The sequence below is a fragment of the Eulemur rufifrons genome, chromosome 29 (genome assembly GCF_041146395.1).
Source record: "Eulemur rufifrons isolate Redbay chromosome 29, OSU_ERuf_1, whole genome shotgun sequence".
Classification (NCBI taxonomy): domain Eukaryota; kingdom Metazoa; phylum Chordata; class Mammalia; order Primates; family Lemuridae; genus Eulemur; species Eulemur rufifrons.
This window is the reverse complement of record NC_091011.1, coordinates 89,430,572-89,445,580: the sequence shown is the minus strand read 5'-3', so window position 1 is coordinate 89,445,580 and position 15,009 is coordinate 89,430,572. Positions and strand designations below refer to the sequence as shown.

The window sequence follows — 15,009 nt, the reverse complement described above, 5'->3', positions numbered from 1 at the left end:
CTCTTGCTTCCCTACTAGCTTGGGTGTTCCTTAAAGGCAGGGACCATATCTAATCCATCTTCACTCCCAGGGCCTGGCATGTAATGAATATTTTCTGAATGGAATGCTTAACATGGCAACAGAAGGGAAAGAAAGAATAAGTTAAGGACCCCTTGAAAGGTATGGAAGGAAAGCATCCTGGAAGTACTTAGGAATTTTTAATACGTTCTTTTGGATTATAAACAGAGATATTTTTAATTCTCTGAAGAGCCAGAGGTATTTGGTAAGGATAACTAAAGCAGTGCTAGCATTACTTGTATATACCTAGAAGCTATGTAAGTAAAATTAAAGTTAGCCAAGTAATAGCTAACAATATAACTGAAAGGTACTCATTTACACAAAAGTGTTAGAATATCCTGATTTTGCTACAGCAAAAGCTGATTGTCTGCCTCTTCTATGAGAGCTTAATGAGCTGCTGTTTAGTAAACAGCATCAACAAGGAAGTGTTTATGGACATAGGTATACTGAGTGAACTGTGAGCTTCATCCCTACTAATCTCTTCAGCCACATTGGAGCTTTAACTCCATAACCCAAAGTACTACCTGGAGATGGCTACTGTCACTGTAAGCATTGTACCCAAGAAGGAAACATCTGGCTCATGGAAGGCTCTTCTCAAGCCATCTTTGTGAGTTCCTACCTTAAAATAGTAAAATAACAACTTTACCCAATTGACAGAAAGGAAAAAAACCCTAAGGATATACCTTTTTTCCTCTCTGCTAATGTGGCCTAACAGATAACAAAACAAATAGAAAATGCTTTCTAACAATAAAATGTAAAGCAGATCAGTAATTCAACAGGCTATTTGGTTCATACATTTGCATTCTCACAATATTTTATGTTGCTATCTATAACACAAGCATACTTTTCTGCTGGTAGAGTTGTTTCTTGTTTGGTGGAAAAATATAACTAATATTCATGGTTTTCCACAGAGAACACTGACTTCTGGATGTCACATCATTCAAACAAATGTAAGAACCACCATCCTGAGCATGATTTATACAACCTTCAGTGACAGAAGCTATTACAAGAAAATACTGCCTTTAGGGAGCGATGAATAGTCCAATCCTGAATCAGAATCCTGGGGGTTGCAGAACTAACCTACTACTGGAGATCCTTCAGATTTCTGAGGCTGACCCACAGGTGACTTGTAGGGGATTTTGGCAAGAGTGGGAAGGAGGGAACATTCGATTGGTTCTGGGTTCAGGAGGACAGTAGGGAAAATTAGATACTACTCGTCTCTAACAATAGTCATCTAACTTACGACCTAGGTTTCTAAATTATCTAATTTACAATCTAAGCTAAAATCATAACTGTACCTGTTTCAGCCTGACTGTTATGATAAGCTAGGGAAAAGGGTAGATGTGGAGAGGGAAGGGCATGAGGAGGCAGAGGTGAGATGGTGGGTCCAAAAAAAGATAGTAAGTCCAAAGTATTTATAAGGTAGCAGAGTAGCTGATGCCTCATTCCTTCATTCCTTCTACTCCTTTCTCCCCTCCATCTCTTACCCGCCCCCACACACGTGCCACCCTTTGATAATATCTTTCTTTGTTAGTGACTAAAAGTCATGCAAATAAAACCAGTGTTCCCTATAGAGAGAAAAAGGAAAAATAATACTGAATGTCAGGTTGCAATAAAAGGTAATTAGAAGAGAAGATGATTAAGAAAAGGCTCTGCATCTCAATCATAAGTATAAGGAAAGGATTCATTTTTTTTCTCCAGAGAGACATTAGAAAAAAGTATTTGGGATAAGCTTATAAGAGGGAAAGAAACCTACAGCATTTACAGGTAAAGCTACAAGGACATCTGTCTATAAGGAAACAAGAGAAATGCCAAATAATTATTTTGTAGGATGTGTGTACCATTTTCTATATTTCTAGCATTTCACATTATTTACTTACCTACTTGTTTGCTTATTTATATAATGATGGAGCTTTAACACTAGCCTCAAAAGCCAGGCTGGACATACATACTCAGGGTCATCGGGTGTTTGTAAGTATTACGAAAAGACAGACTGTACTATTAAAGAAACTCGGGTTGTAAGCTATAGTTCTATTTAAAAAACAAACAAATAAACAAAAAAAAACCCCCAAAACTCAGGGCGGTTGTGCATGAAGGAGAGGAGTGTTGTTATCAACAATTGCTGTGGCCAGAATATGGATTGCTACTCCTAAAATAAAAGCAAGCTTCTATTCAACTTATAGCGCTTTATTATATTACCACTGAAAATTTTGATGAAAATTATTTCCAAGACTAAACACTTAACTGCTGTTCTGTTGATCTTTGATCATATATTATAAATATGCTAAACCAAAGGATACTTTTCTGATCTGAAGCAGCCCAGACACCAGTGTTACTGGTTCCTATGTATGTATGGTTCTGAAGTCTCAGAAGAATACATTTGAAGTCACCAGGTTTCAGTCCCAGCTCCCTGGCTCCATGCCCTTACTCTGGTGAGAACACTAAAGCTCAAAGGTAAGAAGCAGCAAGAAGCATGAATAATCCACCAACTCAGGAATCCACTTGAAAATCAATCAAAAGTTGTCTGTATGCCAAATCAATGCATGATGAAGAAAGTTTACCTCCCATCTCGCAAGAAGTGATAGAGACCATGGCTTGTATCTTTCAGAATACCTAGTAAATAGTAAAAGGATGGCTTACCATTAAATCACTAAGGTAAAAGTTTTCTCTTTAAGTGCTAAGTGTGAGTGGAGTGATAGCGTCTATGTAACAGCTACACACCAGCTTTGAAAGAAACACATAATATATGAGCCTGAAAATTTCTTTTCAACCCATTTTTTCCAGCTCTCTGCTTCCAAGTAAGACTATACTACAGACTTTCTAGGTAAAACTCTGCTATGCTTGGCATAAACGTGAGGAGGTGGCAAAACTCATTTCTGAAGACTTGTAAGTTTATCTCCCTCCTGGTAGATATCAGTCCGCCTACTTACCATTGCAGTATTCATTCTGAATGATCATGTGGTCATCTTCTGCCCATGAGGAGTAGTAACGCACTACATGGGGGTGATGCCCAAGCACTGCATGAGCATAGACTTCATGCAAAGCCAAATTCCTAAGAGACAGAAACGCACTGAAGGGGGTGGAAATCAAGATAATGTACATAAACATTTTTAAAAGACAGGATATTATTAACAATGGCAAAACATTTATCAAGCACTCACTGCCTTCTTACTATTTTATCTCATTTAATCTTCATAGTTACTTTGTAAGATACACTGGGAAGGATGAAGACCCTAGAAAGTAAGTGGCCCAAAGTCAAACTGGTAGTAGTAGACCTAAGACCAGAACTTTTGTCAGCCTGGTACCAAAGTCCATAATTTTTTTATTTTAATGGAGCATATGTAAAGAGGAGCCTGAGGTGGTTATGCCTCAACAGCAGACATGCTTCAGGTCCTAATTTCATTGTATCAAAATCAAAACACCATAACAGGCTTAACAAGAAGGCCACCATACATGTGGTTGTGGATATTGTGATGGGCCCTTGATCTTCTCTTTGAAGCCTAAAGAGTCGTTAGAGTCAATATTAAACTCAGCCAATATGATGTAGTCACAGGAACAGCCTTGGGGAGAGACATTCATTATGGGATGGGAAAGCCCAACACAAGGAAAGCAGAACAGAGTACTTCATGAATTTCAGTATAAAAATAAAAAATTTGTAAGCCTATAATTTCAGATTCCACATGTTAAGTAGTTTACCTTCCCAGTTCGTTAAAAGCATTGGCTGAATCTGAAAATGTGTGTTTTCCTTGTGATCAAGGAAGAACTTTGAAACAGTTAGTTCTGGGAATGAAATATAAACTTTTGTTAATAATTTTTCCTAGCGTGTAGTCTCTGAAACTTGACTATTGAAGTCATTAATACAAACTAGAGAAAAACCAGTGAGTTTCCTTCTTGGCAATGTTTCTGATGAACTAAATGGACATCAGAAGACCATTCCATAAAGCTATTCATTTTAAAAAGGCAGTAAAACCAGCAGTAGAAAGTAAAAGCCAAGAGATCCACAAAAAATATAACATGATCTGAAATGATCAAGTTATATTTTAGGAAATAATTTATCACTGATCTGGTAAACTCAGAAAGGTTATGAATGTGAGACAACATACAATGAGGGGGTTGATTTTTTTTAAAAGCAAGCAAAATGTTTCTAATGACATCAGTGCTATCATTTAAAATATTTTGACAAGAACCAGCTCTCCAAACCCAAGCTTGTACTTCTAGTACATTTCAAAGGTACTCACTCATTTGATAATTCTGCAAAAGATTTCATAGAGCGCTTTATTGCATAAACACATCCATCCAGCCTCTTAATGCACTTGTAGACTGTGCCAAATTCACCAACCCCAATTTTTTCTACCTCCAAGAATTCTTTTTCATAGCGGGAATCCATGTTGGTTTCTCGTAGCACACATCTCTAAAATATTTTAGTAAAAAGAAAAATAGAATAATTCTAATATTGTGAGCAATAAAATTGAACCATATTACATTCCTAACTTGATCTAAGCTTTCAAAAAGACTTTTGGGGCAAATGCAATGAATGCTATCTATGTCAATATTTATGGTAGCAAGAATCTCCCCAATTGCAGAGTACCTTTTGTGTTCTCTATAACCTTCCATACAGCTCTATACAGACCTTTCTCTCACATATTTTTCAATATTATTTTCTGTATCTGGTCATACTATTATTCTTCTCTATATGTTCCTACAGGGGACATATCTTCTCACACCCAGAGCTACTGTCCTCAGAATGGCTGGGAGCAGAGGGGAGCATGTTTTTTGGTGTTTTTTTTTTTTTAAAAGACCTCCCTTCTCTACTTATCACAAAATTTAGGTGCTAATGTTTCCGTCTCAAGTTGAATAAAGGTACTCTTTGTTTTCCCGAAAATTTTACTCTAGGGAACAAAATTGTTAAATTGATTAGTTCAGAATGTGTGCTCAGGTCTAGCGACCACTCCCCCTACTGGCCAACTGGCAACATCACTCATTGCCCAGCTAGTGTAATAACCCCAGGCAAATCATTGAACTCCTAAAGTTTTCTCCTCTGTAAGATGAAGATCATAGCAATACTCCTCAGAGTTCTTTTACATATTATATGAGAATATACACTGTAGTTCTTTTAAGTATTATATGATAATATACATTATATTACATACATTTTATGTAATATATATCTTAGTATAATGCCAAGCACATAGTAAATTCTCAGTAAACTATTATGACCAAAATCTCCATAAATGTATATGAACCTAAATCCAAGCAGATTTTTCTCTACCAATGGCATCTTTTCCTTTTTTTTTTTTTTTTTTTTTTTGAGACAGAGTCTCGCTCTGTTGCCCGGGCTAGAGTGAGTGGCGTGGCGTCAGCCTAGCTCACAGCAACCTCAAACTCCTGGGCTTAAGTGATCCTCCTGCCTCAGCCTCCCAAGTAGCTGGGACTACAGGCATGCGCCACCATGCTCGGCTAATTTTTTTTATATATATTTTAGTTGGCCAGGTAATTTCTTTCTATTTTTAGTAGAGACGGGGTCTTGCTCTTGCTCACGCTGGTCTCGAACTCCTGACCTCGAGCTATCCACCCGTCTCGGCCTCCCAGAGTGCTAGGATTACAGGCATGAGCCACCGCGCCCAGCCGCATCTTTTCCCAGTGTCCCAATCAGGACTACTTTTCCTCTTCTAACCTTAGGAGTTTGAAAAAATCTTGGTTCTTACTACCTCTTCATTTTCAACATCTAATTCCAATCCAAGATCTATTCCAAAGCAAGATGTATAATTTTCAGTGCCCTTAGCCAGTCTCAAGCTGTGTTTCTTACATGTCTGAATTTGCTACAGCTACCAGCTCCTCTCCAATTCCTCTAATAGTAAGAGTTATTTTTGCAAAATAATACCATATAATTAGAGATACCTAATTGTTTCCCATGAAAAATTCGAGCTTCTGATAAGAGGCCTCAAGGCCTTCTACCAATTGCATACCCACTACCTCACCACCCTCCCCTCAGATAGTAAAGAAACCAGTGTGCCATCCACATCCTCCCTGGCCACTCACCAGCCTCTCATACATGAAACCTGTTTTCCTGCCTTCACAGCATTAAAAGTTACTTATTTCCTTCACCTAGGATTATCTTAATATATTATCTCTTCTACTCAAGTCTGGCTTCCTACAATAAGTATTTTTATTAAGCCTCCATATAGATTTTAAATATATACATGTATGAGTATTTATATACATATTACACATATGTACATACACATATACTGACAAATACATACATCTTATAGCTTCACATTTGTGTAAAGATTGTTTTGAAATTTCAAAGGTCTTAGCTCTTGGACAATAACTTTCATATAGATTTTTTTCATTAAAGGGTCTAACTAAATACAATGCTTTGCACATACTGAATATTCAATAAATATTCTTGGCATTTCTATCTGAAACCAAGAGATAAGCTATAAAATAAGTCAGGAATAAAATCCAAAGGTAAATAGTGAAACCATAAGTCAGAAACATTTGCATGTGAAAGAAAGCTTAAGCCAGTGGCTTTCTTCCCTATGATGTTTACAATAGCCAAGTGCTAACATTTTAACATATTAACACATTTATGCAAGTAAAATAAAACTTGCTTCAGAAAATTTTAGAAATTTGAAGAAAAAACAAACTTTAAGTTCCCACTATTCAAAGACATTGAAATAAAAGTGATTATACTTCCATCTAATTAATTCTGTGATCAATGTGTCATACAGAGTTGTGATCATTCAGCATATAAAATTTTGAGTCTTTTTGTACACTGAATATTGACTATGGGCATGTTTTCATGATATTGTAAACATCTTAGTGGCAATTTAATATTCCACTGATTTAAAACTATAATTAACTCTTAGCCATTCTTCTATTATCAGGCATTTAGCCCTGCCCCCCCCTTTTTTTTTTTTTGCTATTACAGTAAACATCTCTGGAGATAATATTTACAGTATGGTTTTCTCAGGTTAGATTATCAAATGAGGGATAGTAGAGCAGGGATTGTGGACATTATAAAAATCAATAAATACTGGCATACTTAAGAGTTAAAGTTTTACATAGAAATGTCTGGCTCTATGCCCTTTTTTTTCCATTCCATTTTTCCATTTTGAGACCAAAAATACCTCGATTTTCCTTTCACTTCTCTACTCCAGGAGTATAGAATATTTCTACAGATCAAAGACAGAAGCAGAAATCTTTAATTTAAAAATACTCTAAGGTAATGATTCAGCAATATACATATCAGACACTGCCTGGCAAAGTAACAACTAGCTAAGAATATAGACCCCGACTGGAGTCCAGACAAATTCAACTGCAATTGTAAAGCATTTGTAAAGAGAGAGAGAGAGAGAGAGAGAGAGTGTGTGTGTGTGAGGGAGAGAGCGCACAAGCAAAAGTGAGAGAACACGGAGTAGAGAGGGAAAGGGGAAGGGGGAAAATGGGAAGAAGGGGCCAGGGGAGGGAGGCAAAGGGGCCAGGGAGGGAGACAATAGGATAAAATGCCTATGTTGTGACAGCTGGACCAAAAAACCATTCTCACCTTGGCAGGCAGCCCTTGTTCAACCTTGCATTCCTCTGGACCAGCTTCCTCACTTAAGGAAAAAACAAGTTATATCAATGTATGATTAACACTTATTGAACCTGGTACTGTGCTAGGTTCTGGGATTATAAAGAAAATAAGACAATTCCTTCCTCTCTTCGACTTATATTTGGAGGCAGGGATAACCAGCAAATTTCAATACGAGAACCTAGGGCAGGAAAAGCTATCAAGGATACCATGGACAGCACCCAATTAATTATTCTGGGTAAAAAGCTTTCCCAGAAAAGAGGATACATAAACTAAGATGCTGAGAATGAGTAGAAACTAGCTAAGGGAAAGGAGGGTTTTAGGCAAGTAGAACACCATGTGTTAAGCTGGAGGCAAGAGAGTACAGAACGCATATGAAACTGTTAAGTGGGGATTATCCTCAAAAGAGGAAACCAAGGCATACAGAGGCTAAATAACTCTAGGTGATATAATTAAGTAAGTGGTAGAACTGGACTTGGAGCCAGGTCTGATGCCAAGGTATTTGCTCTTCACTGCTACACTCCACTTTCCCAATACCACCCCCAGCCCCAGAATTTAGCTTTGTACTCAGTTCACAGTAGACTATAAGTAGAGAAGAATCAGCTCTAACCCTGGCTAAGGTATTTTCAGTTACTTTTCAATAAGCTGAAGTCACTGACAAACATCCTCTTTGGCATGAGTAGTTGTATTCTGGATCCGTAAGCAAGATTTCAGCCAGCTATATAGATTTTTCTTTTGGAGAAGTACAAGGTAAAAATGGCAGAGGGCACTACATTCATGGAAATAAGCTGATGCTGGATATTTGTGACTTAAATGTAATACTCCATTCTAATACTGTATAAAATACCACCACAATAAGGGGGAAAATACCCTCTCAAAACCAAAACCACTAAGTGATGTTACTGAAGTTACCACTTTCATTGCCCCCCCCCTTTTTTTTGCTGGCTTCAGTTGAGATTCTAATGGTTTACAAAGACTCCTAAAGAGCTAAAACCAATAGAATTCTTGGTAACCAAAGTAGGTGGGTGTACTTGTGCTACAGTCCTGTTTATTTAAGACTCAGCAGATAGTGTTGAGAAAACCTATTCTGGCCACAAGACTGGTTAATACATAGTCATTGATTCCAAAGAAACAACATAACACAGTCAGTGCTCTGCAGAGCTTAGAGTATTAGCAGTCCATTTATTTTACTGAGTACATTTGAACATAAATGACTGCCCCATTTGAGAGGTGCTTCCAGTCTATAAAAAAGCCTTGAATAGACATAGTAATATCCCTGAGTAACATACACAATCCTTATTTGGATGATTTCTACCATTCAGTGGCCTGTGTGGAATAGTGCAGTTTGGCTTTCCGTTCTTTAGCACCTCTGGAAGCAACACCATCTTTTTCTCTTCAGCCAATCTTCGATCACCCACAGAGAAGTTCAAATCCTTGCTCTATAACTTTTATCACCATACAAGCTAGACTCAAAGCAGCAATATACCGTTTGAAGTGTGAACTACACCTTCCCCAACTGCTAGCCTCATATTAACCAGGGGAGACCCCTGGAATGCAATTTCATTGCCCATTTAACTTCCTAATGGAAGTTGGAGATCTATTGTTTACTCTGTCCTGAGAAGACATCTACAAGTACACATCAGAATGGAAAGATGTTAGAATCTCTGTGCCAAAGCAGGTTAAAAATCAGCATTGACATTTAGGGCGGGGAGAATATGTAAACATACCAATTTCATTCAAATAGAATTCTTAGTAATCTTTCTTTAACTCTTTCCTCTTACTCTTTGACTATAGTAAGGTCGGTTCTCAAAAGTCATAAGCAACAGTACACTTACAGATCTCCTCGGATTTTCCTCTTGCCACTGGATTGAAGGAATAATTTTCTGTAGGACTCTGGAGTGAAGGGATTAATATTGACCAGAGCCAATGAGGCCATCTCATTCCTGAGGGGAACAGGTGTGACCTTCAAATGCTTAGCACCTTTGAAGGGAAGCTTCCCTGCTGGAGAAATCGCCAAGTGGCTCAGTGTGCTCTGAATGAGGAGGACAAAAGGCAAATCAGAAGAAGGTTAGTAAAAAGAGCTCTGTATCAGTTAGCTAGTTAATATTTGAGCCAAAGAATGTTATTGCTAAAAGGGGCCTTAGAAGTTACCTGGTTCAGGGCAAACTAGTTGCATTGTAACTGGTCCTCTTGTGAAAACTACAGAATCTCAGTCTCTACCTCTAGATGTTCTGATTCATGAGTCAACACAGGAATCTGTACTTTTGTTAAGCTCCACCGCTTTCCCCTGGGCAGTTCTGCTAGCTGGCTATGAAAACCACCAATTATCGTCTTACCTCTGGTTTTTAAAGATTTGACATTTAAGTTTAGACAAACAAAAATGACTCTATAGAAGATCTGGTCTTTAGGTTCTCAGTTTATACTTTAACTTCCCCTAATTATTCATTTAGGTATTTGTTTGGTGCCTACTAAGTAGCAGATGCACTAGATACTGAGTGATACAGAGATAAATTCCAGTTCTTAGGGAATACATAGTCTATTAGAAGTTCAGTATTTCAGAAGTAATCACTTTGTAAGGGAAAGATTTCATGGACTATCTAAATGTGAAAAAGTAAGTTTTTAATTTCATTTAAAATATAGCATTAAATGAGAAGAGCTCCATGAAATGGGGTAAAAAGATTGAAAAACAGTACTCTAAAATAACCCCTTAAGATTCAGGGCTTTGCAGAAGCTATAATTATAATAGCTACCAACAAATAGACAAATATGCAGGACTGACCACTCCAAATGGGGTATAGGAAGAGGACATAGGCCTAAACCTAACCAGAACTAAACCAAAGGGTAAAGGGAAAAGCCAAAGAATCATGAGACACCAGAATGCCATTATAACCCAAGTGTCAAGGGCCAGAGGAATACCTGTGTTATAGATTTTAGGAGTACAATAGCCCACATGGGGGCCATGGTGGAACCTCACAGTATACTCATTGCAATGTGGGACTCTTTCTAAAAGAATTCCATTGTTTTGATACTCTCTGCCCATGACTTTTCAGTGTAGAAGCAGAAACCAGACTACAGTATGCTTCATTAAATAATGTGAGTCTACAGAGAATGAATATTGAGCTTATTATAAATACTCAAACAGAAACAAAGGAAACTATAGAGTACGCATAGTAGCCGCACTTTTTAAGTGAAGGAAAAAATTCCATTGCCAGAGTAAAGGGTTTTACATAAGTCTTGGATATCATAGGGTGAACAATCCAGGGGGCTATGGTCGAACAAAGCCCTCACTGACAAACTCACAATTTTTCTGTGAGTTTAGCTTAAGGACTGAATGAGTATTGGTTCAAAATAAGCAAAATTATGTAATGATATTTATCAGTTATTAATGTAATTAGGAAATGAACTTAGAGTTATAGTAAATCATTCTCTGAGAATTGTTTTCCTGTAATGCTGATTATCTCATGGAAAGTAAAAGCCATCTGTCGCATATGAAAGTAGGGTACCTACACCTGGAACGCTGCACATAGTTCTGGTTGCCATACCTCAGGGAAAATACAATGGGCCTAGAAAATGTTCGGATAAAAAGAAAGAAAAGTATTTTCCTATGAGACAATATCTGAATTTCTAGTCTGGAAATACGAAGGCCAAGAATCTGTGAGCTCTGTTTATGATGTGGTGAAGGATCTTATATTAATATGGACATTATAGCCAGAATGGTAGAAATATGGGTAATCTTTTTAAAATCTAAAAAACATAGTTTGGGACAAGAAATATGAAAGGAAGTTCTTCCTGGAAGTAAAGCACATTGAAATTTCTGGAAAGATGACACAAGGTGAGAATATAAATGTGCTCCAAAGAGTATAGATAATTCCATAAGTAGCAGCTCTAGCACAGGTGATCAAAGGAAGTAAGGGAAATTTGGAGGATAGCTCCTTGACTTCTAAAAATGGTCAGAGGAAAAGACAACCTTCCACAAAGACACAAGATCATAGTGTCTTGGAACTAGGAAGGACTTTAAAGGCCCAATTGGTACAATGAGTCCCCTGCTGCTTGGATCTACAATGTTCTACAATGTTCCTACCAAGTGGTCATGAACTAGTGTTCAATTCTTCTAGCCACAGGGATCTTACGACCTCCTAAAGATACTCTTCTGTCTCTAAATGATTCTTCCAGGCAGTCCTTATAGTGAACTGAAATCTGTTTCACATAATTTTTGGTTCTATCCCTTGGACAAGGCTGAATTAAGCCAATTCTTCTTTCCTATATAGTCTTGTCTTCAGCATAACAATCATCATCAGCCTCCTCTGACCTTGATCCAAATTATATTTTCATGAAGTATGTACTTTCTCAATTATTATTTCAGTTTTCCTCCCAAACCCTGTTCTCTACCTGTCCCTTAAATCTTTGCATTATCCAGGATTTCTGACTTGGCCACTGTTCTTATTCTGGCACTCAGGCTACATGATCTTATTCCCACCCATGCCTTCAACAGCTTCCTAAAAAGAAATACTATATACTAATAATAGATATCCAAATATGAATATCTCCAAATATGGATATCCAAATATGGGTCTCCAGCTTTTGTTGTTTCCCTGTGCCCCAGACCCATTTATCCAATTATGTACACCACATCTCTGCTTTTTTCCAAACCTATACACCCTCAGGTGTCACCTGTCTTGATTCAAGGTACCATCTACTCAGTCAACCAAGCAAGAAACATCAGTCATCCCAGATTCCTCCTTTTTGTCTAACCCCTCCATCAAGTCAGTTACTAATCCCTAAACATCTCTCAGTTTTCCCTTCTCCACTACTGTCCTAGTACAGGCCCTTCTCCATTCTCAACAGAACTATTATGAATAGTGCCTTGCCTCCAGGCTCTCTTGTGCTCCATTCCATCCTATAAACAAATGTTATTTTTCAAAAATGCCCCTACTCAAAACCATTTAATGGCTCTCTCAACACTTGCAGTATAAAATCTTGATCTAGCTTTTGCCTGCATACTCTGTCCCCATCTCCTGCACACTCTCACATACAGACCCTGTCACACTGAATAACATGCAGTTTCCCAAGTATAGCATGCTTTTTCCCCTCCATAACTTGGTGGATGTTTTTCCCTTTGCCTGGAGTTCCCATTCCCTTCTTTTCCTGGCTAACTCCAAATCATCCTTTAAGACTTCTCTCAAACATTACTTTCTTTGGAAAGTCTTCCCTGATATTTTGAAACTTAATTCCTAATTTCATCTCATCATGCTCACCAGTCCTCTAGCACACATGATCTGAACTTCATGGTTTTGGTTGTTTATTCATTTTGGGGACACTTTCTGAAGGCAGTGAATTGGTTGTGCCAGCAGAGGGTCTGCTAACACATCAAGGTGTTCAGTTAAGCTATGAGCGATCGAATGAATGGAGTGTACATACTATGTCATGTTTTCTTTTCTGTGTACTCTTAGAGCCGCATTCTCTCAGCCCATTCTCCACCATATATCAAAACCGTACCAACTTTCATTGTCCTTCTTAGACTTCCTTCATCTCTATTTCTTTCCTGATCACTCCACTGAGAATCTGCCCAGAGAACTCTGACCACTCTTGAAGCACTTATCATATAGTGTGTATTGGCAAAACTTCTCTCTCTCTGCTAGATTGTAAGCTCTTTGAGGGAATAGACTGTGTTTTATGCTCCTTACCTACAGTGGGTTCTCATAAAATAACTGGAGGATTGATTGGTTGGTATCATGAGCATGGAAAGACCTGCAGATGGACACCTGAGCATATTAGTTTGTCTACAGTTCAGACAAGAAGTTTAGTGTTTCCTGGTAGACTTGGTACCCACACTCAGCAGGTACTAAAGAGACCCACTGACAATGACTGTGCTGCAGTCAGGGTCATAGATGTTATTATGATGATCTTAAGTACCTCAAGCTGAGCCTGCAGGAAGCAGAGATAATACCTATACTAGGAAGTACACACCCTGGCACCAGAGTTCACTAGGGGTAAGCCTGCCCCAATCCAGGCTTTAATAATATGACTGATGTAACAGGAGGCCGATCCCAGCAAGAATAAAGTGATCTGCTTACTATTAGGAACCTTTGCTTCTTCGTCATGCTCAGTTTAAAGTGTCAACAAGTTTCCTCTTTGCTCATGTATAATAGAAGAGCCTGTGTTTCATTAGAACAAGGAGCGGAAAGGAGTTCCTTCTAGGAAGAGCAGTAGCAAAGAGTTATGAGTATGTTCAAATAGTGAATGTGGACATTCTTACATTAGGAAATATCAGTAAATAATCATACAAAAATAGAACCAGTTGGTGTAATGGAAAGAATAGACTAAACCCCAAAGTTCAGGTTTCTGGTCTTATCTCTGCCATCGGCTGAACTATAAGATAGTTTATCTTTTGGGGTCTCAGATGTAAAGTGCACAGGTGGGGCTCTAGGCCTTCCAGTTCCAATATTCTTTATCTAGGAACTTTTTTCTACCCAAGATTTATTTGTGGCCAATAGCAAATAGTTTACTGGCACCAATGGTTTTCAGAAGACAACTGGCAAGACATTTATTTCTGTTTTCTGGTAACTTTAAGCTCTTGTTCATTTTCACCAATAAATATATAATTAAGGATATATGCAGCCTGTGAGGTAAATTGATCACATATAAGTGAGTGTTTCTCTAGCAGCTGGACTGAAGGAAAACAGAGCTTGGCGACTTGGGTCCCTCTTTCCCCACAACTTACTTACTTTGGGAGTAGAGGGGCTGTCACCGTGTGGCGGCTTGTTCCTTTTGTCTGGTTGGGCTGGTGTCTCAGGACATGTGAGAGGGTGTGACTCTGGAGTCCTCAAAATCTGATCTGGGCTTTCTTTATCTGTTTCCTGAGATGTGTCAAATTCACGTCTATGAGAGGGAGTCCTGGGTGGTGTGAGCTTTGCCTCCGAGTCCTGAACTTCACCCTTCTCTGGAATTTGGTTCTGGGCCTTGCTGTTCTCTTGTGCTTTCTTCAGCCCTTCATTCTCAGTCTCTTCTTCAACACAGGAAAAGTTTAATTTCTGCCTTAGTTCTTTGTTAGTATCTTTGTCATCCATATCAGCCAAAGAGCTTTACAACATAGGCACGATGATCTATCAGAAGGAAACACTATGAATCTACAGGAGGAGAAAAAAGAATTTAACCAACAAGTTTCACAACGCTAGTTTGCCTTTCCCTCTATCAACTAACAGCTATGAGACACAGTGTTAATTTTCTCCCTTAAGTACCACAGATCTGTAAGACCTCAGCTTATCCATATTCCCATTCTGATTAAAGAAAGCTCCAGTAACTCTTTGAGCAATTAAATCCAATTTATGTGTAGAACCTTTCTAGATACCCCACAGAGTCTCTCTGAACCCATGTAC

General features: G+C 38.3%; 1 protein-coding gene across 1 annotated transcript in view; it reads right to left on the bottom strand.

Moving 5' to 3' along the window:
• WEE2 (WEE2 oocyte meiosis inhibiting kinase) overlaps positions 1 to 14,700 on the bottom strand; it is a 28,475-nt gene extending 13,775 nt beyond the window's left edge. Inside the window, 5 exon segments of the mRNA XM_069461670.1 lie at positions 2,988 to 3,109; positions 4,296 to 4,468; positions 7,607 to 7,658; positions 9,469 to 9,665; positions 14,359 to 14,700. Coding sequence (XP_069317771.1) covers positions 2,988 to 3,109; positions 4,296 to 4,468; positions 7,607 to 7,658; positions 9,469 to 9,665; positions 14,359 to 14,700 — 886 coding nt within the window.
• Positions 14,701 to 15,009: the final 309 nt, after the last annotated feature.